At 48.5% G+C, this 27,964-nt stretch overlaps 1 protein-coding gene across 6 annotated transcripts in view; it reads right to left on the minus strand.

The window, feature by feature from the left end:
- Positions 1–248: 248 nt before the first annotated feature.
- LOC110506009 (protein Jade-1) overlaps positions 249–27,964 on the minus strand; it is a 35,172-nt gene continuing 7,456 nt past the window's right edge. For 3 of the 6 annotated variants that reach the window (XM_036962896.1, XM_036962894.1, XM_036962895.1), the window contains exons 3-9: positions 23,971–24,035; positions 23,692–23,849; positions 21,213–21,397; positions 19,062–19,273; positions 18,665–18,865; positions 18,361–18,477; positions 249–1,054 (exon numbers count right to left, since the gene is read on the minus strand). In XM_036962896.1, the coding sequence (XP_036818791.1) occupies positions 518–1,054; positions 18,361–18,477; positions 18,665–18,865; positions 19,062–19,273; positions 21,213–21,397; positions 23,692–23,849; positions 23,971–24,035 (1,475 nt within the window). In that variant the 3' untranslated portion in view covers positions 249–517. Of the gene's footprint in view, positions 1,055–18,360; positions 18,478–18,664; positions 18,866–18,904; positions 18,977–19,061; positions 19,274–21,212; positions 21,398–23,691; positions 23,850–23,970; positions 24,036–27,964 lie in introns of all 6 variants that reach the window. The other 3 variants (XM_036962898.1, XM_036962897.1, XM_036962899.1) reach the window with 3 other exon arrangements.

Consider the following 27,964-nt stretch of genomic DNA (forward strand, 5'->3'; position numbering starts at 1 on the left):
AGTTAGTGTGTTGGGTTAGAGTCAGGGTCAGTTAGTGTGCTGGGTTAGTCAGTGTCAGTTAGTGTGCTGGGTTAGAGTCAGGGTCAGTTAGTGTGTTGGGTTAGAGTCAGGGTCAGTTAGTGTGTTGGGTTAGAGTCAGGGTCAGTTAGTGTGCTGGGTTAGAGTCAGGGTCAGTTAGTGTGCTGGGTTAGAGTCAGGGTCAGTTAGTGTGTTGGGTTAGAGTCAGTGTCAGTGTGTTGGGTTAGAGTCAGGGTCAGTTAGTGTGTTGGGTCAGAGTCAGGGTCAATTTGACTGTGGATTAGAGTCTGAGGAATACAGTAGTTCTGTCTGTCTGGGTCATAGCACACCGGTCTCATATTCTTGTGATGTTTCTCCCAGTCATTAGACAAGCACACAGGCAACAGCCAACGCTGCACTCCGGATTTATTTCCATGGTTCGAGATACACCTGCTGGTATTGGGTTAGGAGTTAGTCATCCACCTCTTTGGTGGCTCCTCCCCTCTGCAGCTGGATACAATCAGCCAATAGCCAGCTGCCTGGGTGTGGCCGGCCTAGGCGCAGAACCCTGACCCATCCCCCGGGGAAACAGGTGGTGGAGGACGACATCATGCTCTCTCCCTGCCAGACTCTCCTCTTCCATCTGGGGGGTCAGCAATGGCTGGCTGTGATTGGCTTGGCATTTCAGCTTCCAGTACTGATACATGAAGTGGACTGTCTCCTGGTTCAGCTGCAGGGCCTGGGACACCTCCTTCACATCGACTAACTGGTGTGGCGACTCCTCCAGCTGCTGCAGTCTGATGTGACGGAGGCTCAGGGCCTCCACTGGGTTGGGGACTGGATGAGGGACAGGGGCGTTAAGAACTTCATCTCCTCTCAGTCTCCCTCCCCTCCTCCCCTCCTCCTTGCCGTCCTCTCCTCCCACCAGACCAGAGTGTTTGGGGCAGAAGGACTTGAACTTGACCTCATCCTGCTCTTTGATGATGGTGGTCATCTCCAGACTGCTGTCTAAGGCACAGCTCACATGGAACGCTGTCCGACAGCTTTCAGCTGAACACTGAGGGAACAGAGAGGAATGCTAAGGCAACTGACAGAAGACTGACAGAGAAAGGACTGCTAACGTGACAGAAATCCACACTAACAGTTATTAAAGCCTTCTCCATGCTAGCTTCATAGATCCAGTCTGGTCTTTACAGAGACAGCAGGTCAGTGTGTACAGGATCCAGTCTGGTCTTTACAGAGACAGCAGGTCAGTGTGTACAGGATCCAGTCTGGTCTTTACAGAGACAGCAGGTCAGTGTGTACAGGATCCAGTCTGGTCCTTACAGAGACAGCAGGTCAGTGTGTACAGGATCCAGTCTGGTCTTTACAGAGACAGCAGGTCAGTGTGTACAGGATCCAGTTTGGTCTTTACAGAGACAGCAGGTCAGTGTGAACAGGAACCAGTTTTGCCTTTACAGAGACAGCAGGTCAGTGTGTACAGGATCCAGTCTGGTCTTTACAGAGACAGCAGGTCAGTGTGTACAGGATCCAGTCTGGTCCTTACAGAGACAGCAGGTCAGTGTGTATCTGTATACAGGATCCAGTCTGGTCTTTACAGAGACAGCAGGTCAGTGTGTATCTGTGTACAGGATCCACTGGTCTTTACAGAGACAGCAGGTCAGTGTATACAGGATCCAGTCTGGTCCTTACAGAGACAGCAGGTCAGTGTGTATCTGTATACAGGATCCAGTCTGGTCTTTACAGAGAAAGCAGGTCAGTGTGTATCTGTATACAGGATCCAGTCTGGTCTTTGCAGGTCAGTGTGTATCTGTATACAGGATCCAGTCTGGTCTTTACAGAGACAGCAGGTCAGTGTATACAGGATCCAGTCTGGTCCTTACAGAGACAGCAGGTCAGTGTGTATCTGTATACAGGGGCCAGTCTGGTCTTTACAGAGACAGCAGGTCAGTGTGTACAGGATCCAGTCTGGTCTTTACAGAGACAACAGGTCAGTGTGTACCTGTGTACAGGATCCAGTCTGGTCTTTACAGAGACAGCAGGTCAGTGTGTACCTGTGTACAGGATCCAGTCTGGTCTTTACAGAGACAGCAGGTCAGTGTATACCTGTGTACAGGATCCAGTCTGGTCTTTACAGAGACAGCAGGTCAGTGTGTACAGGATCCAGTCTGGTCTTTACAGAGACAGCAGGTCAGTGTCTACAGGATCCAGTCTGGTCTTTACAGAGACAGCAGGTCAGTGTGTACAGGATCCAGTCTGGTATTTACAGAGACAGCAGGTCAGTGTGTACCTGTGTACAGGATCCAGTCGGGTCTTTACAGAGACAGCAGGTCAGTGTGTATCTGTATACAGGATCCAGTCTGGTCCTTACAGAGACAGCAGGTCAGTGTGTATCTGTATACAGGATCCAGTCTGGTCTTTGCAGGTCAGTGTGTATCTGTATACAGGATCCAGTCTGGTCTTTACAGAGACAGCAGGTCAGTGTATACAGGATCCAGTCTGGTCCTTGCAGGTCAGTGTGTATCTGTATGCAGGTCAGTGTGTATCTGTATACAGGTTCCAGTCTGGTCTTTACAGAGACAGCAGGTCAGTGTGTACAGGATCCAGTCTGGTATTTACAGAGACAGCAGGTCAGTGTGTACAGGATCCAGTCTGGTCTTTACAGAGACAGCAGGTCAGTGTGTACAGGATCCAGTCTGGTCTTTACAGAGACAGCAGGTCAGTGTGTACAGGATCCAGTCTGGTATTTACAGAGACAGCAGGTCAGTGTGTACAGGATCCAGTCTGGTCTTTATTGAGACAGCATGTCAGTGTGTATCTGTATACAGGATCCAGTCTGGTCTTTACAGAGACAGCAGATCAGTGTGTACAGGATCCAGTCTGGTCTTTACAGAGACAGCAGGTCAGTGTGTACCTGTGTACAGGATCCAGTCTGGTCTTTACAGAGACAGCAGGTCAGTGTGTACCTGTGTACAGGATCCAGTCTGGTCTTTACAGAGACAGCAGGTCAGTGTATACCTGTGTACAGGATCCAGTCTGGTCTTTACAGAGACAGCAGGTCAGTGTTTACAGGATCCAGTCTGGTCTTTACAGAGACAGCAGGTCAGTGTGTACAGGATCCAGTCTGGTCTTTACAGAGACAGCAGGTCAGTGTGTACAGGATCCAGTCTGGTCTTTACAGAGACAGCAGGTCAGTGTGTACCTGTGTACAGGATCCAGTCTGGTCTTTACAGAGGCAGCAGGTCAGTGTGTATCTGTATACAGGATCCAGTCTGATCTTTACAGAGACAGCAGGTCAGTGTGTATCTGTATACAGGATCCAGTCTGGTCTTTGCAGGTCAGTGTGTATCTGTATACAGGATCCAGTCTGGTCTTTACAGAGACAGCAGGTCAGTGTGTACAGGATCCAGTCTGGTCTTTACAGAGACAGCAGGTCAGTGTGTACCTGTGTACAGGATCCAGTCTGGTCTTTACAGAGGCAGCAGGTCAGTGTGTATCTGTATACAGGATCCAGTCTGATCTTTACAGAGACAGCAGGTCAGTGTGTATCTGTATACAGGATCCAGTCTGGTCTTTGCAGGTCAGTGTGTATCTGTATACAGGATCCAGTCTGGTCTTTACAGAGACAGCAGGTCAGTGTATACAGGATCCAGTCGGGTCTTTACAGAGACAGCAGGTCAGTGTGTATCTGTATACAGGATCCAGTCTGGTCCTTACAGAGACAGCAGGTCAGTGTGTATCTGTATACAGGATCCAGTCTGGTCTTTACAGAGACAGCAGGTCAGTGTGTACAGGATCCAGTCTGGTCTTTACAGAGACAGCAGGTCAGTGTGTACCTGTGTACAGGATCCAGTTTGGTCTTTACAGAGACAGCAGGTCAGTGTGAACAGGAACCAGTTTTGCCTTTACAGAGACAGCAGGTCAGTGTGTACAGGATCCAGTCTGGTCTTTACAGAGACAGCAGGTCAGTGTGTACAGGATCCAGTCTGGTCCTTACAGAGACAGCAGGTCAGTGTGTATCTGTATACAGGATCCAGTCTGGTCTTTACAGAGACAGCAGGTCAGTGTGTATCTGTGTACAGGATCCACTGGTCTTTACAGAGACAGCAGGTCAGTGTATACAGGATCCAGTCTGGTCCTTACAGAGACAGCAGGTCAGTGTGTATCTGTATACAGGATCCAGTCTGGTCTTTACAGAGAAAGCAGGTCAGTGTGTATCTGTATACAGGATCCAGTCTGGTCTTTGCAGGTCAGTGTGTATCTGTATACAGGATCCAGTCTGGTCTTTACAGAGACAGCAGGTCAGTGTATACAGGATCCAGTCTGGTCCTTACAGAGACAGCAGGTCAGTGTGTATCTGTATACAGGGGCCAGTCTGGTCTTTACAGAGACAGCAGGTCAGTGTGTACAGGATCCAGTCTGGTCTTTACAGAGACAACAGGTCAGTGTGTACCTGTGTACAGGATCCAGTCTGGTCTTTACAGAGACAGCAGGTCAGTGTGTACCTGTGTACAGGATCCAGTCTGGTCTTTACAGAGACAGCAGGTCAGTGTATACCTGTGTACAGGATCCAGTCTGGTCTTTACAGAGACAGCAGGTCAGTGTGTACAGGATCCAGTCTGGTCTTTACAGAGACAGCAGGTCAGTGTCTACAGGATCCAGTCTGGTCTTTACAGAGACAGCAGGTCAGTGTGTACAGGATCCAGTCTGGTATTTACAGAGACAGCAGGTCAGTGTGTACCTGTGTACAGGATCCAGTCGGGTCTTTACAGAGACAGCAGGTCAGTGTGTATCTGTATACAGGATCCAGTCTGGTCCTTACAGAGACAGCAGGTCAGTGTGTATCTGTATACAGGATCCAGTCTGGTCTTTGCAGGTCAGTGTGTATCTGTATACAGGATCCAGTCTGGTCTTTACAGAGACAGCAGGTCAGTGTATACAGGATCCAGTCTGGTCCTTGCAGGTCAGTGTGTATCTGTATGCAGGTCAGTGTGTATCTGTATACAGGTTCCAGTCTGGTCTTTACAGAGACAGCAGGTCAGTGTGTACAGGATCCAGTCTGGTATTTACAGAGACAGCAGGTCAGTGTGTACAGGATCCAGTCTGGTCTTTACAGAGACAGCAGGTCAGTGTGTACAGGATCCAGTCTGGTCTTTACAGAGACAGCAGGTCAGTGTGTACAGGATCCAGTCTGGTATTTACAGAGACAGCAGGTCAGTGTGTACAGGATCCAGTCTGGTCTTTATTGAGACAGCATGTCAGTGTGTATCTGTATACAGGATCCAGTCTGGTCTTTACAGAGACAGCAGATCAGTGTGTACAGGATCCAGTCTGGTCTTTACAGAGACAGCAGGTCAGTGTGTACCTGTGTACAGGATCCAGTCTGGTCTTTACAGAGACAGCAGGTCAGTGTGTACCTGTGTACAGGATCCAGTCTGGTCTTTACAGAGACAGCAGGTCAGTGTATACCTGTGTACAGGATCCAGTCTGGTCTTTACAGAGACAGCAGGTCAGTGTTTACAGGATCCAGTCTGGTCTTTACAGAGACAGCAGGTCAGTGTGTACAGGATCCAGTCTGGTCTTTACAGAGACAGCAGGTCAGTGTGTACAGGATCCAGTCTGGTCTTTACAGAGACAGCAGGTCAGTGTGTACCTGTGTACAGGATCCAGTCTGGTCTTTACAGAGGCAGCAGGTCAGTGTGTATCTGTATACAGGATCCAGTCTGGTCTTTGCAGGTCAGTGTGTATCTGTATACAGGATCCAGTCTGGTCTTTACAGAGACAGCAGGTCAGTGTGTATCTGTATACAGGATCCAGTCTGGTCTTTGCAGGTCAGTGTGTATCTGTATACAGGATCCAGTCTGGTCTTTACAGAGACAGCAGGTCAGTGTGTACAGGATCCAGTCTGGTCTTTACAGAGACAGCAGGTCAGTGTGTACCTGTGTACAGGATCCAGTCTGGTCTTTACAGAGGCAGCAGGTCAGTGTGTATCTGTATACAGGATCCAGTCTGATCTTTATACAGGATCCAGTCTGGTCTTTGCAGGTCAGTGTGTATCTGTATACAGGATCCAGTCTGGTCTTTACAGAGACAGCAGGTCAGTGTATACAGGATCCAGTCGGGTCTTTACAGAGACAGCAGGTCAGTGTGTATCTGTATACAGGATCCAGTCTGGTCCTTACAGAGACAGCAGGTCAGTGTGTATCTGTATACAGGATCCAGTCTGGTCTTTACAGAGACAGCAGGTCAGTGTATACAGGATCCAGTCTGGTCCTTACAGAGACAGCAGTTCAGTGTGTATCTGTATACAGGATCCAGTCTGGTCTTTACAGAGACAGCAGGTCAGTGTGTACCTGTGTACAGGATCCAGTCTGGTCTTTACAGAGACAGCAGGTCAGTGTGTATCTGTATACAGGTTCCAGTCTGGTCTTTACAGAGACAGCAGGTCAGTGTGTACCTGTGTACAGGATCCAGTCTGGTCTTTACAGAGACAGCAGGTCAGTGTGTACCTGTGTACAGGATCCAGTCTGGTCTTTACAGAGACAGCAGGTCAGTGTGAACAGGAACCAGTTTTGTCTTTACAGAGACAGCAGGTCAGTGTGTACAGGATCCAGTCTGGTCTTTACAGAGACAGCAGGTCAGTGTGTACAGGATCCAGTCTGGTCCTTACAGAGACAGCAGGTCAGTGTGTATCTGTATACAGGATCCAGTCTGGTCATACAGAGACAGCAGGTCAGTGTGTATCTGTGTACAGGATCCACTGGTCTTTACAGAGACAGCAGGTCAGTGTAAACAGGATCCAGTCTGGTACTTACAGAGACAGCAGGTCAGTGTGTATCTGTATACAGGATCCAGTCTGGTCTTTACAGAGACAGCAGGTCAGTGTGTATCTGTATACAGGATCCAGTCTGGTCTTTGCAGGTCAGTGTGTATCTGTATACAGGATCCAGTCTGGTCTTTACAGAGACAGCAGGTCAGTGTATACAGGATCCAGTCTGGTCCTTACAGAGACAGCAGGTCAGTGTGTATCTGTATACAGGGGCCAGTCTGGTCTTTACAGAGACAGCAAGTCAGTGTGTACAGGATCCAGTCTGGTCTTTACAGAGACAACAGGTCAGTGTGTACCTGTGTACAGGATCCAGTCTGGTCTTTACAGAGACAGCAGGTCAGTGTGTACCTGTGTACAGGATCCAGTCTGGTCTTTACAGAGACAGCAGGTCAGTGTATACCTGTGTACAGGATCCAGTCTGGTCCTTACAGAGACAGCAGGTCAGTGTGTACAGGATCCAGTCTGGTCTTTACAGAGACAGCAGGTCAGTGTCTACAGGATCCAGTCTGGTCTTTACAGAGACAGCAGGTCAGTGTGTACAGGATCCAGTCTGGTATTTACAGAGACAGCAGGTCAGTGTGTACCTGTGTACAGGATCCAGTCGGGTCTTTACAGAGACAGCAGGTCAGTGTGTATCTGTATACAGGATCCAGTCTGGTCCTTACAGAGACAGCAGGTCAGTGTGTATCTGTATACAGGATCCAGTCTGGTCTTTGCAGGTCAGTGTGTATCTGTATACAGGATCCAGTCTGGTCTTTACAGAGACAGCAGGTCAGTGTATACAGGATCCAGTCTGGTCTTTACAGAGACAGCAGGTCATTGTGTATCTGTGTACTTGATCCAGTCTGGTCTTTACAGAGACAGCAGGTCAGTGTGTATCTGTATACAGGATCCAGTCTGGTCTTTGCAGGTCAGTGTGTATCTGTATACAGGATCCAGTCTGGTCTTTACAGAGACAGCAGGTCAGTGTATACAGGATCCAGTCTGGTCTTTACAGAGACAGCAGGTCATTGTGTATCTGTGTACTTGATCCAGTCTGGTCTTTACAGAGACAGCAGGTCAGTGTGTACCTGTGTACAGGGTCCAGTCTGGTCTTTACAGAGACAGCAAGTCAGTGTGTACCTGTATACAGGGTCCAGTCTGGTCTTTACAGAGACAGCAGGTCAGTGTGCATCTGTATACAGGATCCAGTCTGGTCTTTACAGAGACAGCAGGTCAGTGTATCTGTATACAGGATCCAGTCTGGTCTTTACAGAGACAGCAGGTCAGTGTGTACAGGATCCAGTCTGGTCTTTACAGAGACAGCAGGTCAGTGTGTACCTGTGTACAGGATCCAGTTTGGTCTTTACAGAGACAGCAGGTCAGTGTGAACAGGAACCAGTTTTGCCTTTACAGAGACAGCAGGTCAGTGTGTACAGGATCCAGTCTGGTCTTTACAGAGACAGCAGGTCAGTGTGTACAGGATCCAGTCTGGTCCTTACAGAGACAGCAGGTCAGTGTGTATCTGTATACAGGATCCAGTCTGGTCTTTACAGAGACAGCAGGTCAGTGTGTATCTGTGTACAGGATCCACTGGTCTTTACAGAGACAGCAGGTCAGTGTATACAGGATCCAGTCTGGTCCTTACAGAGACAGCAGGTCAGTGTGTATCTGTATACAGGATCCAGTCTGGTCTTTACAGAGAAAGCAGGTCAGTGTGTATCTGTATACAGGATCCAGTCTGGTCTTTGCAGGTCAGTGTGTATCTGTATACAGGATCCAGTCTGGTCTTTACAGAGACAGCAGGTCAGTGTATACAGGATCCAGTCTGGTCCTTACAGAGACAGCAGGTCAGTGTGTATCTGTATACAGGGGCCAGTCTGGTCTTTACAGAGACAGCAGGTCAGTGTGTACAGGATCCAGTCTGGTCTTTACAGAGACAACAGGTCAGTGTGTACCTGTGTACAGGATCCAGTCTGGTCTTTACAGAGACAGCAGGTCAGTGTGTACCTGTGTACAGGATCCAGTCTGGTCTTTACAGAGACAGCAGGTCAGTGTATACCTGTGTACAGGATCCAGTCTGGTCTTTACAGAGACAGCAGGTCAGTGTGTACAGGATCCAGTCTGGTCTTTACAGAGACAGCAGGTCAGTGTCTACAGGATCCAGTCTGGTCTTTACAGAGACAGCAGGTCAGTGTGTACAGGATCCAGTCTGGTATTTACAGAGACAGCAGGTCAGTGTGTACCTGTGTACAGGATCCAGTCGGGTCTTTACAGAGACAGCAGGTCAGTGTGTATCTGTATACAGGATCCAGTCTGGTCCTTACAGAGACAGCAGGTCAGTGTGTATCTGTATACAGGATCCAGTCTGGTCTTTGCAGGTCAGTGTGTATCTGTATACAGGATCCAGTCTGGTCTTTACAGAGACAGCAGGTCAGTGTATACAGGATCCAGTCTGGTCCTTGCAGGTCAGTGTGTATCTGTATGCAGGTCAGTGTGTATCTGTATACAGGTTCCAGTCTGGTCTTTACAGAGACAGCAGGTCAGTGTGTACAGGATCCAGTCTGGTATTTACAGAGACAGCAGGTCAGTGTGTACAGGATCCAGTCTGGTATTTACAGAGACAGCAGGTCAGTGTGTACAGGATCCAGTCTGGTCTTTATTGAGACAGCATGTCAGTGTGTATCTGTATACAGGATCCAGTCTGGTCTTTACAGAGACAGCAGGTCAGTGTGTACAGGATCCAGTCTGGTCTTTACAGAGACAGCAGGTCAGTGTGTACCTGTGTACAGGATCCAGTCTGGTCTTTACAGAGACAGCAGGTCAGTGTATACCTGTGTACAGGATCCAGTCTGGTCTTTACAGAGACAGCAGGTCAGTGTGTACAGGATCCAGTCTGGTCTTTACAGAGACAGCAGGTCAGTGTCTACAGGATCCAGTCTGGTCTTTACAGAGACAGCAGGTCAGTGTGTACAGGATCCAGTCTGGTATTTACAGAGACAGCAGGTCAGTGTGTACCTGTGTACAGGATCCAGTCGGGTCTTTACAGAGACAGCAGGTCAGTGTGTATCTGTATACAGGATCCAGTCTGGTCCTTACAGAGACAGCAGGTCAGTGTGTATCTGTATACAGGATCCAGTCTGGTCTTTGCAGGTCAGTGTGTATCTGTATACAGGATCCAGTCTGGTCTTTACAGAGACAGCAGGTCAGTGTATACAGGATCCAGTCTGGTCCTTACAGAGACAGCAGGTCAGTGTGTATCTGTATACAGGGGCCAGTCTGGTCTTTACAGAGACAGCAGGTCAGTGTGTACAGGATCCAGTCTGGTCTTTACAGAGACAACAGGTCAGTGTGTACCTGTGTACAGGATCCAGTCTGGTCTTTACAGAGACAGCAGGTCAGTGTGTACCTGTGTACAGGATCCAGTCTGGTCTTTACAGAGACAGCAGGTCAGTGTATACCTGTGTACAGGATCCAGTCTGGTCTTTACAGAGACAGCAGGTCAGTGTGTACAGGATCCAGTCTGGTCTTTACAGAGACAGCAGGTCAGTGTCTACAGGATCCAGTCTGGTCTTTACAGAGACAGCAGGTCAGTGTGTACAGGATCCAGTCTGGTATTTACAGAGACAGCAGGTCAGTGTGTACCTGTGTACAGGATCCAGTCGGGTCTTTACAGAGACAGCAGGTCAGTGTGTATCTGTATACAGGATCCAGTCTGGTCCTTACAGAGACAGCAGGTCAGTGTGTATCTGTATACAGGATCCAGTCTGGTCTTTGCAGGTCAGTGTGTATCTGTATACAGGATCCAGTCTGGTCTTTACAGAGACAGCAGGTCAGTGTATACAGGATCCAGTCTGGTCCTTGCAGGTCAGTGTGTATCTGTATGCAGGTCAGTGTGTATCTGTATACAGGTTCCAGTCTGGTCTTTACAGAGACAGCAGGTCAGTGTGTACAGGATCCAGTCTGGTATTTACAGAGACAGCAGGTCAGTGTGTACAGGATCCAGTCTGGTCTTTACAGAGACAGCAGGTCAGTGTGTACAGGATCCAGTCTGGTCTTTACAGAGACAGCAGGTCAGTGTGTACAGGATCCAGTCTGGTATTTACAGAGACAGCAGGTCAGTGTGTACAGGATCCAGTCTGGTCTTTATTGAGACAGCATGTCAGTGTGTATCTGTATACAGGATCCAGTCTGGTCTTTACAGAGACAGCAGGTCAGTGTGTACAGGATCCAGTCTGGTCTTTACAGAGACAGCAGGTCAGTGTGTACCTGTGTACAGGATCCAGTCTGGTCTTTACAGAGACAGCAGGTCAGTGTATACCTGTGTACAGGATCCAGTCTGGTCTTTACAGAGACAGCAGGTCAGTGTGTACAGGATCCAGTCTGGTCTTTACAGAGACAGCAGGTCAGTGTCTACAGGATCCAGTCTGGTCTTTACAGAGACAGCAGGTCAGTGTGTACAGGATCCAGTCTGGTATTTACAGAGACAGCAGGTCAGTGTGTACCTGTGTACAGGATCCAGTCGGGTCTTTACAGAGACAGCAGGTCAGTGTGTATCTGTATACAGGATCCAGTCTGGTCCTTACAGAGACAGCAGGTCAGTGTGTATCTGTATACAGGATCCAGTCTGGTCTTTGCAGGTCAGTGTGTATCTGTATACAGGATCCAGTCTGGTCTTTACAGAGACAGCAGGTCAGTGTATACAGGATCCAGTCTGGTCCTTGCAGGTCAGTGTGTATCTGTATGCAGGTCAGTGTGTATCTGTATACAGGTTCCAGTCTGGTCTTTACAGAGACAGCAGGTCAGTGTGTACAGGATCCAGTCTGGTATTTACAGAGACAGCAGGTCAGTGTGTACAGGATCCAGTCTGGTCTTTACAGAGACAGCAGGTCAGTGTGTACAGGATCCAGTCTGGTCTTTACAGAGACAGCAGGTCAGTGTGTACAGGATCCAGTCTGGTATTTACAGAGACAGCAGGTCAGTGTGTACAGGATCCAGTCTGGTCTTTATTGAGACAGCATGTCAGTGTGTATCTGTATACAGGATCCAGTCTGGTCTTTACAGAGACAGCAGGTCAGTGTGTACAGGATCCAGTCTGGTCTTTACAGAGACAGCAGGTCAGTGTGTACCTGTGTACAGGATCCAGTCTGGTCTTTACAGAGACAGCAGGTCAGTGTGTACCTGTGTACAGGATCCAGTCTGGTCTTTACAGAGACAGCAGGTCAGTGTATACCTGTGTACAGGATCCAGTCTGGTCTTTACAGAGACAGCAGGTCAGTGTTTACAGGATCCAGTCTGGTCTTTACAGAGACAGCAGGTCAGTGTGTACAGGATCCAGTCTGGTCTTTACAGAGACAGCAGGTCAGTGTGTACCTGTGTACAGGATCCAGTCTGGTCTTTACAGAGGCAGCAGGTCAGTGTGTATCTGTATACAGGATCCAGTCTGATCTTTACAGAGACAGCAGGTCAGTGTGTATCTGTATACAGGATCCAGTCTGGTCTTTGCAGGTCAGTGTGTATCTGTATACAGGATCCAGTCTGGTCTTTACAGAGACAGCAGGTCAGTGTGTACAGGATCCAGTCTGGTCTTTACAGAGACAGCAGGTCAGTGTGTACCTGTGTACAGGATCCAGTCTGGTCTTTACAGAGGCAGCAGGTCAGTGTGTATCTGTATACAGGATCCAGTCTGATCTTTACAGAGACAGCAGGTCAGTGTGTATCTGTATACAGGATCCAGTCTGGTCTTTGCAGGTCAGTGTGTATCTGTATACAGGATCCAGTCTGGTCTTTACAGAGACAGCAGGTCAGTGTATACAGGATCCAGTCGGGTCTTTACAGAGACAGCAGGTCAGTGTGTATCTGTATACAGGATCCAGTCTGGTCCTTACAGAGACAGCAGGTCAGTGTGTATCTGTATACAGGATCCAGTCTGGTCTTTACAGAGACAGCAGGTCAGTGTATACAGGATCCAGTCTGGTCCTTACAGAGACAGCAGTTCAGTGTGTATCTGTATACAGGATCCAGTCTGGTCTTTACAGAGACAGCAGGTCAGTGTGTACCTGTGTACAGGATCCAGTCTGGTCTTTACAGAGACAGCAGGTCAGTGTGTATCTGTATACAGGTTCCAGTCTGGTCTTTACAGAGACAGCAGGTCAGTGTGTACCTGTGTACAGGATCCAGTCTGGTCTTTACAGAGACAGCAGGTCAGTGTGTACCTGTGTACAGGATCCAGTCTGGTCTTTACAGAGACAGCAGGTCAGTGTGAACAGGAACCAGTTTTGTCTTTACAGAGACAGCAGGTCAGTGTGTACAGGATCCAGTCTGGTCTTTACAGAGACAGCAGGTCAGTGTGTACAGGATCCAGTCTGGTCCTTACAGAGACAGCAGGTCAGTGTGTATCTGTATACAGGATCCAGTCTGGTCATACAGAGACAGCAGGTCAGTGTGTATCTGTGTACAGGATCCACTGGTCTTTACAGAGACAGCAGGTCAGTGTAAACAGGATCCAGTCTGGTACTTACAGAGACAGCAGGTCAGTGTGTATCTGTATACAGGATCCAGTCTGGTCTTTACAGAGACAGCAGGTCAGTGTGTATCTGTATACAGGATCCAGTCTGGTCTTTGCAGGTCAGTGTGTATCTGTATACAGGATCCAGTCTGGTCTTTACAGAGACAGCAGGTCAGTGTATACAGGATCCAGTCTGGTCCTTACAGAGACAGCAGGTCAGTGTGTATCTGTATACAGGGGCCAGTCTGGTCTTTACAGAGACAGCAAGTCAGTGTGTACAGGATCCAGTCTGGTCTTTACAGAGACAACAGGTCAGTGTGTACCTGTGTACAGGATCCAGTCTGGTCTTTACAGAGACAGCAGGTCAGTGTGTACCTGTGTACAGGATCCAGTCTGGTCTTTACAGAGACAGCAGGTCAGTGTATACCTGTGTACAGGATCCAGTCTGGTCTTTACAGAGACAGCAGGTCAGTGTGTACAGGATCCAGTCTGGTCTTTACAGAGACAGCAGGTCAGTGTCTACAGGATCCAGTCTGGTCTTTACAGAGACAGCAGGTCAGTGTGTACCTGTGTACAGGATCCAGTCGGGTCTTTACAGAGACAGCAGGTCAGTGTGTATCTGTATACAGGATCCAGTCTGGTCCTTACAGAGACAGCAGGTCAGTGTGTATCTGTATACAGGATCCAGTCTGGTCTTTGCAGGTCAGTGTGTATCTGTATGCAGGTCAGTGTGTATCTGTATGCAGGTCAGTGTGTATCTGTATACAGGTTCCAGTCTGGTCTTTACAGAGACAGCAGGTCAGTGTGTACAGGATCCAGTCTGGTATTTACAGAGACAGCAGGTCAGTGTGTACAGGATCCAGTCTGGTCTTTACAGAGACAGCAGGTCAGTGTGTACAGGATCCAGTCTGGTCTTTACAGAGACAGCAGGTCAGTGTGTACAGGATCCAGTCTGGTATTTACAGAGACAGCAGGTCAGTGTGTACAGGATCCAGTCTGGTCTTTATTGAGACAGCAGGTCAGTGTGTATCTGTATACAGGATCCAGTCTGGTCTTTACAGAGACAGCAGGTCAGTGTGTACAGGATCCAGTCTGGTCTTTACAGAGACAGCAGGTCAGTGTGTACCTGTGTACAGGATCCAGTCTGGTCTTTACAGAGACAGCAGGTCAGTGTGTACCTGTGTACAGGATCCAGTCTGGTCTTTACAGAGACAGCAGGTCAGTGTATACCTGTGTACAGGATCCAGTCTGGTCTTTACAGAGACAGCAGGTCAGTGTGTACAGGATCCAGTCTGGTCTTTACAGAGACAGCAGGTCAGTGTGTACAGGATCCAGTCTGGTCTTTACAGAGACAGCAGGTCAGTGTGTACAGGATCCAGTCTGATCTTTACAGAGACAGCAGGTCAGTGTGTACCTGTGTACAGGATCCAGTCTGGTCTTTACAGAGGCAGCAGGTCAGTGTGTATCTGTATACAGGATCCAGTCTGATCTTTACAGAGACAGCAGGTCAGTGTGTATCTGTATACAGGATCCAGTCTGGTCTTTGCAGGTCAGTGTGTATCTGTATACAGGATCCAGTCTGGTCTTTACAGAGACAGCAGGTCAGTGTGTACAGGATCCAGTCTGGTCTTTACAGAGACAGCAGGTCAGTGTGTACCTGTGAACAGGATCCAGTCTGGTCTTTACAGAGGCAGCAGGTCAGTGTGTATCTGTATACAGGATCCAGTCTGATCTTTACAGAGACAGCAGGTCAGTGTGTATCTGTATACAGGATCCAGTCTGGTCTTTGCAGGTCAGTGTGTATCTGTATACAGGATCCAGTCTGGTCCTTACAGAGACAGCAGGTCAGTGTGTATCTGTATACAGGATCCAGTCTGGTCTTTACAGAGACAGCAGGTCAGTGTATACAGGATCCAGTCTGGTCCTTACAGAGACAGCAGTTCAGTGTGTATCTGTATACAGGATCCAGTCTGGTCTTTACAGAGACAGCAGGTCAGTGTGTACCTGTGTACAGGATCCAGTCTGGTCTTTACAGAGACAGCAGGTCAGTGTGTATCTGTATACAGGTTCCAGTCTGGTCTTTACAGAGACAGCAGGTCAGTGTGTACCTGTGTACAGGATCCAGTCTGGTCTTTACAGAGACAGCAGGTCAGTGTGTACCTGTGTACAGGATCCAGTCTGGTCTTTACAGAGACAGCAGGTCAGTGTGTACAGGATCCAGTCTGGTCTTTACAGAGACAGCAGGTCAGTGTATACAGGATCCAGTCGGGTCTTTACAGAGACAGCAGGTCAGTGTGTATCTGTATACAGGATCCAGTCTGGTCCTTACAGAGACAGCAGGTCAGTGTGTATCTGTATACAGGATCCAGTCTGGTCTTTGCAGGTCAGTGTGTATCTGTATACAGGGGCCAGTCTGGTCTTTACAGAGACAGCAGGTCAGTGTGTACAGGATCCAGTCTGGTCTTTACAGAGACAGCAGGTCAGTGTGTACCTGTGTACAGGATCCAGTCTGGTCTTTACAGAGACAGCAGGTCAGTGTGTACAGGATCCAGTCTGGTCTTTACAGAGACAGCAGGTCAGTGTGTACAAGATCCAGTCTGGTCTTTACAGAGACAGCAGGTCAGTGTGCACCTGTGTACAGGATCCAGTCTGGTCTTTACAGAGACAGCAGGTCAGTGTGTACAGGATCCAGTCTGGTCCTTACAGAGACAGCAGTTCAGTGTGTATCTGTATACAGGATCCAGTCTGGTCTTTACAGAGACAGCAGGTCAGTGTGTACCTGTGTACAGGATCCAGTCTGGTCTTTACAGAGACAGCAGGTCAGTGTGTATCTGTATACAGGTTCCAGTCTGGTCTTTACAGAGACAGCAGGTCAGTGTGTACCTGTGTACAGGATCCAGTCTGGTCTTTACAGAGACAGCAGGTCAGTGTGTACCTGTGTACAGGGTACAGTCTGGTCTTTACAGAGACAGCAGGTCAGTGTGTACAGGATCCAGTTTGATCTTTACAGAGACAGCAGGTCAGTGTGTACAGGATCCAGTCTGGTCTTTACAGAGACAGCAGGTCAGTGTGTATCTGTATACAGGATCCAGTCTGGTCTTTACAGAGACAGCAGGTCAGTGTATACAGGATCCAGTCTGGTCCTTACAGAGAACGCAGGTCAGTGTGTATCTGTATACAGGATCCAGTCTGGTCTTTACAGAGACAGCAGGTCAGACTCTGTATCTGTATACGGGATCCAGTCTGGTCTTTACAGAGATAGCAGGTCAGTGTGTACAGGATCCAGTCTGGTCTTTACAGAGACAGCAGGTCAGTGTGTACAAGATCCAGTCTGGTCTTTACAGAGACAGCAGGTCAGTGTGCACCTGTGTACAGGATCCAGTCTGGTCTTTACAGAGACAGCAGGTCAGTGTGTACAGGATCCAGTCTGGTCTTTACAGAGACAGCAGGTCAGTGTGTACAGGATCCAGTCTGGTCCTTACAGAGACAGCAGGTCAGTGTGTATCTGTATACAGGATCCAGTCTGGTCTTTACAGAGACAGCAGGTCAGTGTGTATCTGTGTACAGGATCCAGTCTGGTCTTTACAGAGACAGCAGGTCAGTGTGTATCTGTATACAGGATCCAGTCTGGTCTTTGCAGGTCAGTGTGTATCTGTATACAGGATCCAGTCTGGTCTTTACAGAGACAGCAGGTCAGTGTGTATCTGTATACAGGATCCACTGGTCTTTACAGAGACAGCAGGTCAGTGTGTACAGGATCCAGTCTGGTCTTTACAGAGACAGCAGGTCAGTGTATACAGGATCCAGTCTGGTCCTTACAGAGAAAGCAGGTCAGTGTGTATCTGTATACAGGATCCAGTCTGGTCTTTGCAGGTCAGTGTGTATCTGTATACAGGGGCCAGTCTGGTCTTTACAGAGACAGCAGGTCAGTGTGTACAGGATCCAGTCTGGTCTTTACAGAGACAGCAGGTCAGTGTGTACCTGTGTACAGGATCCAGTCTGGTCTTTACAGAGACAGCAAGTTAGTGTGTACCTGTGGACAGGATCCAGTCTGGTCTTTACAGAGACAGCAGGTCAGTGTATACAGGATCCAGTCGGGTCTTTACAGAGACAGCAGTTCAGTGTGTATCTGTATACAGGATCCAGTCTGGTCCTTACAGAGACAGCAGGTCAGTGTATACAGGATCCAGTCTGGTCTTTACAGAGACAGCAGGTCAGTGTGTACCTGTGTACAGGATCCAGTCTGGTCTTTACAGAGACAGCAGGTCAGTGTGTATCTGTATACGGGATCCAGTCTGGTCTTTACAGAGATAGCAGGTCAGACTGTGTATCTGTATACGGGATCCAGTCTGGTCTTTACAGAGACAGCAGTTCAGTGTGTATCTGTATACAGGATCCAGTCTGGTCCTTACAGAGACAGCAGGTCAGTGTATACAGGATCCAGTCTGGTCTTTACAGAGACAGCAGGTCAGTGTGTACCTGTGTACAGGATCCAGTCTGGTCTTTACAGAGACAGCAGGTCAGTGTGTATCTGTGTACAGGATCCAGTCTGGTCTTTACAGAGACAGCAGGTCAGTGTGTACAGGATCCAGTCTGGTCTTTACAGAGACAGCAGGTCAGTGTGTACAGGATCCAGTCTGGTCTTTACAGAGACAGCAGGTCAGTCTGTACAGGATCCAGTCTGGTCTTTACAGAGACAGCAGGTCAGTGTGTACAGGGTCCAGTCTGGTATTTACAGAGACAGCAGGTCAGTGTATACAGGATCCAGTCTGGTCTTTACAGAGACAGCAGGTCAGTGTGTATCTGTATACAGGGGCCAGTCTGGTCTTTACAGAGACAGCAGGTCAGTGTGTACAGGATCCAGTCTGGTCTTTACAGAGACAGCAGGTCAGTGTGTACAGGATCCAGTCTGGTCTTTACAGAGACAGCAGGTCAGTGTGTATCTATATACAGGATCCAGTCTGGTCTTTACAGAGACAGCAGGTCAGTGTGTATCTGTGTACAGGGTCCAGTCTGGTATTTACAGAGACAGCCGGTCAGTGTGTACCTGTATACAGGATCCAGTCTGGTCTTTACAGAGACAGCAGGTCAGAGCCCATCTGTTACTGGGGATGTGGGACATGTTGGTGATGGGCTCCATCTTTTCTGGGTTCCCAATGCTCACCTAGGCAGACATGCACAACACAGAGCAGGGGTCACATTAGCTGTCAGAAGTCTGCAGTTTCACTATGTCTTTAGTTTACATAAGATAAAGCAACGTAAATCATTTTCCACAAAATCACTGATTACATCAGATGACAACAGAAGATGAACACTACTGTTAGCTTCCAAACAGAAGTAAATGAACTTACAATAAGCAGGGTTAAAGGGTCAGGGGTCTTCACCTCGGGGATCCACAGAGCACAGCTGACGTGGACCCACTTGGTTCCGCTGCGTGTGGGCTTCATGGCCCCGCCCTTCTTGGGGCAGACTTGGCATTTGGGCGAGATGCCGAGAGCACAGGTCTGACACAGCCAGCTCCCTTTTGGTACGTTCAGAATCCCATAACACCCCTGGAACATACAGACCCAGACAGGGTTAGGGGTCATCACCTCGGGGATCCACAGAGCACAGGTCTGACACAGCCTGCTCCCTTTTGGTACGTTCAGAATCCCATAACACCCCTGGAACATACAGACCCAGACAGGCCATTGAAGAGCAGAATTACAAGCGGTATTAAAAACAGTCTGAATAAAACTAAAGCGGTACCTGGTGAACACAGATGTTGCACTTGTCACAGAACACCATCTCATTGTTGTCCTCGCAGTCAGGTGACCGACACACGTCACACACGACGTCTTCGTCGTACTCCATGCCAAACCCCTCCTCCGTTGCCATGGGATGTCTCATTCTGTCATAGCAACGCCGCTCGAACTCCTCCATCGCTCTCTCCATGGTGGTCTCATCCAGCACAGCCATGCCTGAAAAACAGTAAACAGTATTATAGTGCAGTCTAGACCAGCGTGGGAGAACCACCGGTCTAGACTAACCCTAACCCTCCAGTAGAGAACCACTGGTCTAGACTAACCCCTAACCCCCCAGTAGAGAACCACTGGTCTAGACTAACCCCTAACCCCCCAGTAGAGAACCACCGGTCTAGACTAACCCTAACCCCCCAGTAGAGAACCACTGGTCTAGACTAACCCCTAACCCCCCAGTAGAGAACCACTGGTCTAGACTAACCCCTAACCCCCCAGTAGAGAACCACTGGTCTAGACTAACCCTAACCCTCCAGTAGGGAACCACTGGTCTAGACTAACCCCTAACCCCCCAGTAGAGAACCACTGGTCTAGACTAACCCCTAACACCCCAGTAGAGAACCACTGGTCTAGACTAACCCCTAACCCTCCAGTAGAGAACCACTGGTCTAGACTAACCCCTAACCCTCCAGTAGAGAACCACTGGTCTAGACTAACCCCTAACCCTCCAGTAGAGAACCACCGGTCTAGACTAACCCCGCAGTAGAGAACCACCGGTCTAGACTAACCCCTAACCCTCCAGTAGAGAACCACCGGTCTAAACTAACCCCTAAACCCTAACCCCCAAGCAGAGAACCACTGGTCTAGACTAACCCTCCAGTAGAGAACCACCGGTCTAGACTAAACCCTAACCCTCTAGTAGAGAACCACCGGTCTAGACTAACCCCTAACCCTCCAGTAGAGAACCACTGGTCTAGACTAACCCTCCAGTAGAGAACCACCGGTCTAGACTAAACCCTAAACCCTAACCCCCCAGCAGAGAACCACTGGTCTAGACTAACCCTCCAGTAGAGAACCACTGGTCTAGACTAACCCCTAACCCCCCAGTAGAGAACCACTGGTCTAGACTAACCCCTAACCCTCCAGTAGAGAACCACTGGTTTAGACTAAACCCTAACCCCCCAGTAGAGAACCACCGGTCTAGACTAACCCCTAACCCCCCAGTAGAGAACCACCGGTCTAGACTAACCCCTAACCCCCCAGTAGAGAACCACCGGTCTAGACTAACCCCTAACCCTCCATAGTCGTCTCATCCAACACAGCCATGCCTGGGGAACAGACAACATTAAAGGGATAGTGCGTCATGCTAGTTGTTCCTGTAGACTTCGTCATTGCACTAACGCTAGTTGGCAATGACTCCAGAAACAACCTTAAAACTGCACAAGGACTCATAAAAATGTTCTCCATGAGTTAATCTGACTGTAGGTAAGTAGAGGAAATGACTATCCCTTTAAACACAGTATTATAGTACAGTCTAACCCCAACCCTCTCTCCATGGTTGTCTTGTCCAACAGCCCCATGCCTGGAGAACAGACAGTCAACACTACGTAGCTCTGAACCACGACACAGTCAACAATACGTAGCGCTGAACCGCGACCCAGTCAGCACTACGCAGCGCTGAACCGCGACCCAGTCAGCACTACGCAGCGCTGAACCGCGACCCAGTCAGCACTACGCAGCGCTGAACCGCGACCCAGTCAGCACTACGCAGCGCTGAACCGCGACCCAGTCAGCACTACGCAGCGCTGAACCGCGACCCAGTCAGCACTACGCAGCGCTGAACCGCGACACAGTCAACACTACGTAGCGCTGAACCGCGACACAGTCAGCACTACGCAGCGCTGAACCGCAACAGTCAACACTACATAGCGCTGAACCGCGACACAGTCAACACTACGTAGCTCTGAACCGCGACACAGTCAACACTACGTAGCTCTGAACCGAGACACAGTCAACACTGCGTAGCTCTGAACCACGACACAGTCAGCACTACGTAGCGCTGAACCACGACACAGTCAGCACTATGTAGCGCCGAACCACGACACAGTCAACACTACATAGTAAGCTGTACAACCTTAGTTGAGGGGGTAAATCTACTGACCCATCAGAGTGAACTGGTGGTTGATAAGCTCCAGCCAGGCCACGTCAGTGTCGTTGAGGTCGTATCGACACGTCCCCTTAGCCAGGGTCTGGATGTCCACGTACCCCAGTGCCTCTGAACCCCCAGAACGGATCCACTTCTTGGGCTTCAAGAACATCACCTCCGTCCCCTTTTCAGCCACCACCCTAAGGAGCAGAGAGTTAGATATTAGGCCCGGGACGATACCAGTTTCCCGATACTTGTTGGTATTGTGGCAAGGAAACAAAACTCAGATTTATCATCACAGCCCTATTGGATATTAGAAACAACAAGTAGGCTTTGGTCTGAAATTCACGAGCCCCACAATGCCTACTCCACCAAGGTTGTACAGCTCACAGCTTTGACCTACTACAGTAGCTATGTTGGTATTGTACTTCAGACTGTGTAGACAGGTTGCTCATGATTCAAACCTCCTCAAACAGCCTGATTCATACTGTTAGAGGAGGTATTTCACAATAAAGTGATTTATACTGCACATACAGAGAGACAGACACATGTAGGCTACATGTCCTACCAGTCTACATGTCACATGTCCTACCAGGCTACAAGCTGGGATATGGTGTTTAGGCTACATGTCCCACCGGGCTACAGGCTGAGGGATGGGGTTTAGGCTACATGTCCTACCGGGCTACAGGCTGAGGGATGGTGTTTAGGCTACATGTCCTACCGGGCTACATGTCCTACTGGGCTACTGGCTGAGGGATGGGGTTTAGGCTACATGTCCCACCGGGCTACAGGCTGAGGGATGGTGTTTAGGCTACATGTCCCACCGGGCTACAGGCTGAGGGATGGTGTTTAGGCTACATGTCCCACCGGGCTACAGGCTGAGGGATGGTGTTTAGGCTACATGTCCCACCGGGCTACAGGCTGAGGGATGGTGTTTAGGCTACATGTCCCACCGGCCTACAGGCTGAGGGATGGTGTTTAGGCTACATGTCCCACCGGGCTACAGGCTGAGGGATGGTGTTTAGGCTACATGTCCCACCGGGCTACAGGCTGAGGGATGGTGTTTAGGCTACATGTCCCACCGGGCTACAGGCTGAGGGATGGTGTTTAGGCTACATGTCCCACCGGGCTACAGGCTGAGGGATGGTGTTTAGGCTACATGTCCCACCGGGCTACAGGCTGAGGGATGGTGTTTAGGCTACATGTCCTACCGGACTACAGGCTGAGGGATGGTGTTTAGGCTACATGTCCTACCGGACTACAGGCTGAGGGATGGTGTTTAGGCTACATGTCCTACCGGACTACAGGCTGAGGGATGGTGTTTAGGCTACATGTCCTACCGGGCTACAGGCTGAGGGATGGTGTTTAGGCTACATGTCCTACCGGACTACAGGCTGAGGGATGGTGTTTAGGCTACATGTCCTACCGGGCTACAGGCTGAGGGATGGTGTTTAGGCTACATGTCCTACCGGGCTACAGGCTGAGGGATGGTGTTTAGGCTACATGTCCCACCGGGCTACAGGCTGAGGGATGGTGTTTAGGCTACATGTCCCACCGGGCTACAGGCTGAGGGATGGTGTTTAGGCTACATGTCCCACCGGGCTACAGGCTGAGGGATGGTGTTTAGGCTACATGTCCCACCGGGCTACAGGCTGAGGGATGGTTTTTAGGCTACATTTCCTACTGGGCTACAGGCTGAGGGATGGTGTTTAGGCTACATGTCCCACCGGGCTACAGGCTGAGGGATGGTGTTTAGGCTACATGTCCCACCGGGCTACAGGCTGAGGGATGGTGTTTAGGCTACATTTCCTACTGGGCTACAGGCTGAGGGATGGTGTTTAGGCTACATGTCCTACCGGGCTACAGGCTGAGGGATGGGGTTTAGGCTACATGTCCTACCGGGCTACAGGCTGAGGGATGGTGTTTAGGCTACATGTCCTACCGGGCTACAGGCTGAGGGATGGTGTTTAGGCTACATGTCCTACCGGACTACAGGCTGAGGGATGGTGTTTAGGCTACATGTCCTACCGGGCTACAGGCTGAGGGATGGTGTTTAGGCTACATGTCCTACCGGGCTACAGGCTGAGGGATGGTGTTTAGGCTACATGTCCCACCGGGCTACAGGCTGAGGGATGGTGTTTAGGCTACATGTCCCACCGGGCTACAGGCTGAGGGATGGTGTTTAGGCTACATGTCCCACTGGGCTACAGGCTGAGGGATGGTGTTTAGGCTACATGTCCTACCGGGCTACAGGCTGAGGGATGGTGTTTAGGCTACATGTCCTACTGGGCTACAGGATGGTGTTTAGGCTACATGTCCTACCGGGCTACAGGCTGAGGGATGGTGTTTAGGCTACATGTCCTACCGGGCTACAGGTTGAGGGATGGTGTTTAGGCTACATGTCCTACCGGGCTACAGGCTGCGGGATGGTGTTTAGGCTACATTTCCTACCGGGCTACAGGCTGAGGGATGGTGTTTAGGCTACATTTCCTACCGGGCTACAGTCTGGGGAATGATGTGAGGGCTGACAGGGACCTGGACTCCCTTTTCCCACTCCTGTCTCCAGGGATCGGCCAGGATGAAGTAATCCTCAGGGTTCAGTTGGTACTTGTCATGGAGCTTCATGGCCGTGATGAAGTCTGTCCTGAACACCTGCACAACACAGGGACAAAGACAGACAGATTATACACTAAATACCTGGGACATGTATACTTCCTTCAGCAGCACACAGCAATAGGCCAACAAAAGGGGTTAGGTTAGTGGGGTGACATACCTCTGCGGGCTTCATCCCATTGGTTCTCCTGAGTTTAGAATGTTGCGACCAAGAAGTGGAGTTACCTTCGAGAAGACAGAGGAATTAATAAAATCAGACTTCAGCCATCTCAATTCTCCTTGGAGCTTATCTTAAACCGACATTTAGGCCGAATCATTTCGATCAAACTTCTGCAACTTGATGGGTATCTGACTGTAACCTGAAGTCTTTCTAGGCCACTAGCGTATAGGCCCATCTATGGTCCTGTAAGACACTAGAATATATAGTCCTTTATGTAGTCCTGTGAAATGTATGGAACAACGGCTGGTGTTCAGTTTCTTCCTTCTTTCCTGCCTGACCTGCCAAGACATCTTTAAATGTCCAGTAGCGCTGTCTGGCACTACTCTCTCTCTGCCTGGTCTGGAGACCCTCTGCCTCTCTGCTCTCTGTCCGTGTCTCTCTGGTCAATCTCCTGAGCCTTCCTGAACACCAAGTACAGCAGAGAATCAACAGGCCAATGAAATTACTTGTTTTCAAGTCTGAATTAAAGGTAATTGGACAGCTCTAGACATGATCTTGGAGAAATCACTGGTGCAACAATATTTTTCATAGAAATATAGACTGTGTGAAGAGTGGTTTTGGGTTGAGGTTAGTTTAGCGCTCCAAAACCCTTCTCCATATTTAGGGTTTCAGCGGCTACATTTGGCGTCGCTGTGTTAACATGTAGGAAGTCAATAATCATTACTTTCAATAATCTGCCAAATAAATACAGATCCTTAAGCTGCGTGTGCCTCCGGTTGAAAAACTACACCTCCTGCCCAGTTAGCTGACACACAGGTGTTCGGGGCACGCTAGATAGCTAATTAGCACAGGTGGAGGCCTATGTCTTCGTAAAACAAGCAAGGTGTGTAGTAATTTAACCTTTTGAAAAATATATAATTTATCGCTGATATGCAAGCGATGCGTGTGATGTTAAGACTGTCTAGGGCTCTTAATAACCAAACTATCCCTATCCCTATCATCATAGACCTAAAGCATCTATGAATGGAGTAGGGTTACTCTAACCCTAACTAACCCTATCATCATAGACCTAAAGCAGTCCACATCTATGAATGGGGTAGGGTTACTCTAACCCTAACTAACCCTATCAACATAGACCTAAAGCAGTCCATATCTATGGATGGGGTAGGGTTACTCTAACCCTAACTAACCCTATCATCATAGACCTAAAGCAGTCCATATCTATGAATGGGGTAGGGTTACTCTAACCCTAACAACATAGACCTAAAGCAGTCCATATCTATGAATGGGGTAGGGTTACTCTAACCCTAACTAACCCTATCAACATAGACCTAAAGCAGTCCATATCTATGGATGGGGTTGGGTTACTCTAACCCTAACTAACCCTATCATCATAGACCTAAAGCAGTCCACATCTATGAATGGGGTAGGGTTACTCTAACCCTAACTAACCCTATCATCATAGACCTAAAGCAGTCCACATCTATGAATGGGGTAGGGTTACTCTAACCCTAACTAACCCTATCATCATAGACCTAAAGCAGTCCACATCTATGAATGGGGTAGGGTTACTCTAACCCTAACTAACCCTATCATCATAGACCTAAAGCAGTCCACATCTATGAATGGGGTAGGGTTACTCTAACCCTAACTAACCCTATAAACATAGACCTAAAGCAGTCCACATCTATGAATGGGGTAGGGTTACTCTAACCCTATCATCATAGACCTAAAGCAGTCCACATCTACGAATGGGGTAGGGTTACTCTAACCCTAACTAACCCTATAAACATAGACCTAAAGCAGTCCACATCTATGAATGGGGTAGGGTTACTCTAACCCTATCATCATAGACCTAAAGCAGTCCACATCTATGAATGGGGTAGGGTTACTCTAACCCTATCATCATAGACCTAATGCAGTCCATATCTACGAATGGGGTAGTGTTACTCTAACCCTAAATAACCCTAACAACATAGACCTAAAGCAGTCCACATCTATGAATGGGGTAGGGTTACTCTAACCCTATCATCATAGACCTAAAGCAGTCCACATCTATGAATGGGGTAGGGTTACTCTAACCCTAACAACATAGACCTAAAGCAGTCCATATCTATGAATGGGGTAGGGTTACTCTAACCCTAACAACATAGACCTAAAGCAGTCCACATCTATGAATGGGGTAGGATTACTCTAACCCTAACAACATAGACCTAAAGCAGTCCACATCTATGAATGGGGTAGGATTACTCTAACCCTAACTAACCCTATCATCATAGACCTAAAGCAGTCCATATCTATGAATGGGGTAGGGTTACTCTAACCCTAACTAACCCTATCAACATAGACCTAAAGCAGTCCATATCTATGAATGGGGTAGGGTTACTCTAACCCTAACTATCCCTATCATCATAGACCTAAAGCAGTCCACATCTATGAATGGGGTAGGGTTACTCTAACCCTATCATCATAGACCTAAAGCAATCCACATCTATGAATGGGGTAGGGTTACTCTAACCCTAACTATCCCTATCATCATAGACCTAAAGCAGTCCATATCTATGAATGGGGTAGGGTTACTCTAACCCTATCATCATAGACCTAAAGCAGTCCACATCTATGAATGTGGTAGGGTTACTCTAACCCTATCATCATAGACCTAAAGCAGTCCATATCTATGAATGGGGTAGGGTTACTCTAACCCTAACAACATAGACCTAAAGCAGTCCATATCTATGAATGGGGTAGGGTTACTCTAACCCTAACAACATAGACCTAAAGCAGTCCACATCTATGAATGGGGTAGGATTACTCTAACCCTAACAACATAGACCTAAAGCAGTCCACATCTATGAATGGGGTAGGATTACTCTAACCCTAACTAACCCTATCATCATAGACATAAAGCAGTCCATATCTATGAATGGGGTAGGGTTACTCTAACCCTAACAACATAGACCTAAAGCAGTCCACATCTATGAATGGGGTAGGATTACTCTAACCCTAACTAACCCTATCATCATAGACCTAAAGCAGTCCACATCTATGAATGGGGTAGGGTTACTCTAACCCTAACACCATAGACCTAAAGCAGTCCATATCTATGAATGGGGTAGTGTTACTCTAACCCTATCATCATAGACCTAAAGCAGTCCACATCTATGAATGGGGTAGGGTTACTCTAACCCTAACTAACCCTATCATCATAGACCTAAAGCAGTCCACATCTATGAATGGGGTAGTGTTACTCTAACCCTAACTAACCCTATCATCATAGACCTAAAGCAGTCCATATCTATGAATGGGGTAGGGTTACTCTAACCCTATCATCATAGACCTAAAGCAGTCAACATCTATGAATGGGGTAGGGTTACTCTAACCCTATCATCATAGACCTAAAGCAGTCCATATCTATGAATGGGGTAGTGTTACTCTAACCCTAACTAACCCTATCATCATAGACCTAAAGCAGTCCACATCTATGAATGTGGTAGGGTTACTCTAACCCTATCATCATAGACCTAAAGCAGTCCATATCTATGAATGGGGTTGGGTTGCTCTAACCCTATCATCATAGACCTAAAGCAGTCCACATCTATGAATGGGGTAGTGTTACTCTAACCCTAACTAACCCTATCATCATAGACCTAAAGCAGTCCACATCTATGAATGGGGTAGGGTTACTCTAACCCTAACACCATAGACCTAAAGCAGTCCATATCTATGAATGGGGTAGTGTTACTCTAACCCTATCATCATAGACCTAAAGCAGTCCACATCTATGAATGGGGTAGGGTTACTCTAACCCTAACACCATAGACCTAAAGCAGTCCATATCTATGAATGGGGTAGTGTTACTCTAACCCTATCATCATAGACCTAAAGCAATCCACATCTATGAATGGGGTAGGGTTACCCTAACCCTAACTACTTATCACCATAGACCTAAAGCAGTCCACATCTATGAATGGGGTAGGGTTACTCTAACCCTATC

Source organism: Oncorhynchus mykiss, chromosome 25, assembly GCF_013265735.2.
Source record: "Oncorhynchus mykiss isolate Arlee chromosome 25, USDA_OmykA_1.1, whole genome shotgun sequence".
Classification (NCBI taxonomy): domain Eukaryota; kingdom Metazoa; phylum Chordata; class Actinopteri; order Salmoniformes; family Salmonidae; genus Oncorhynchus; species Oncorhynchus mykiss.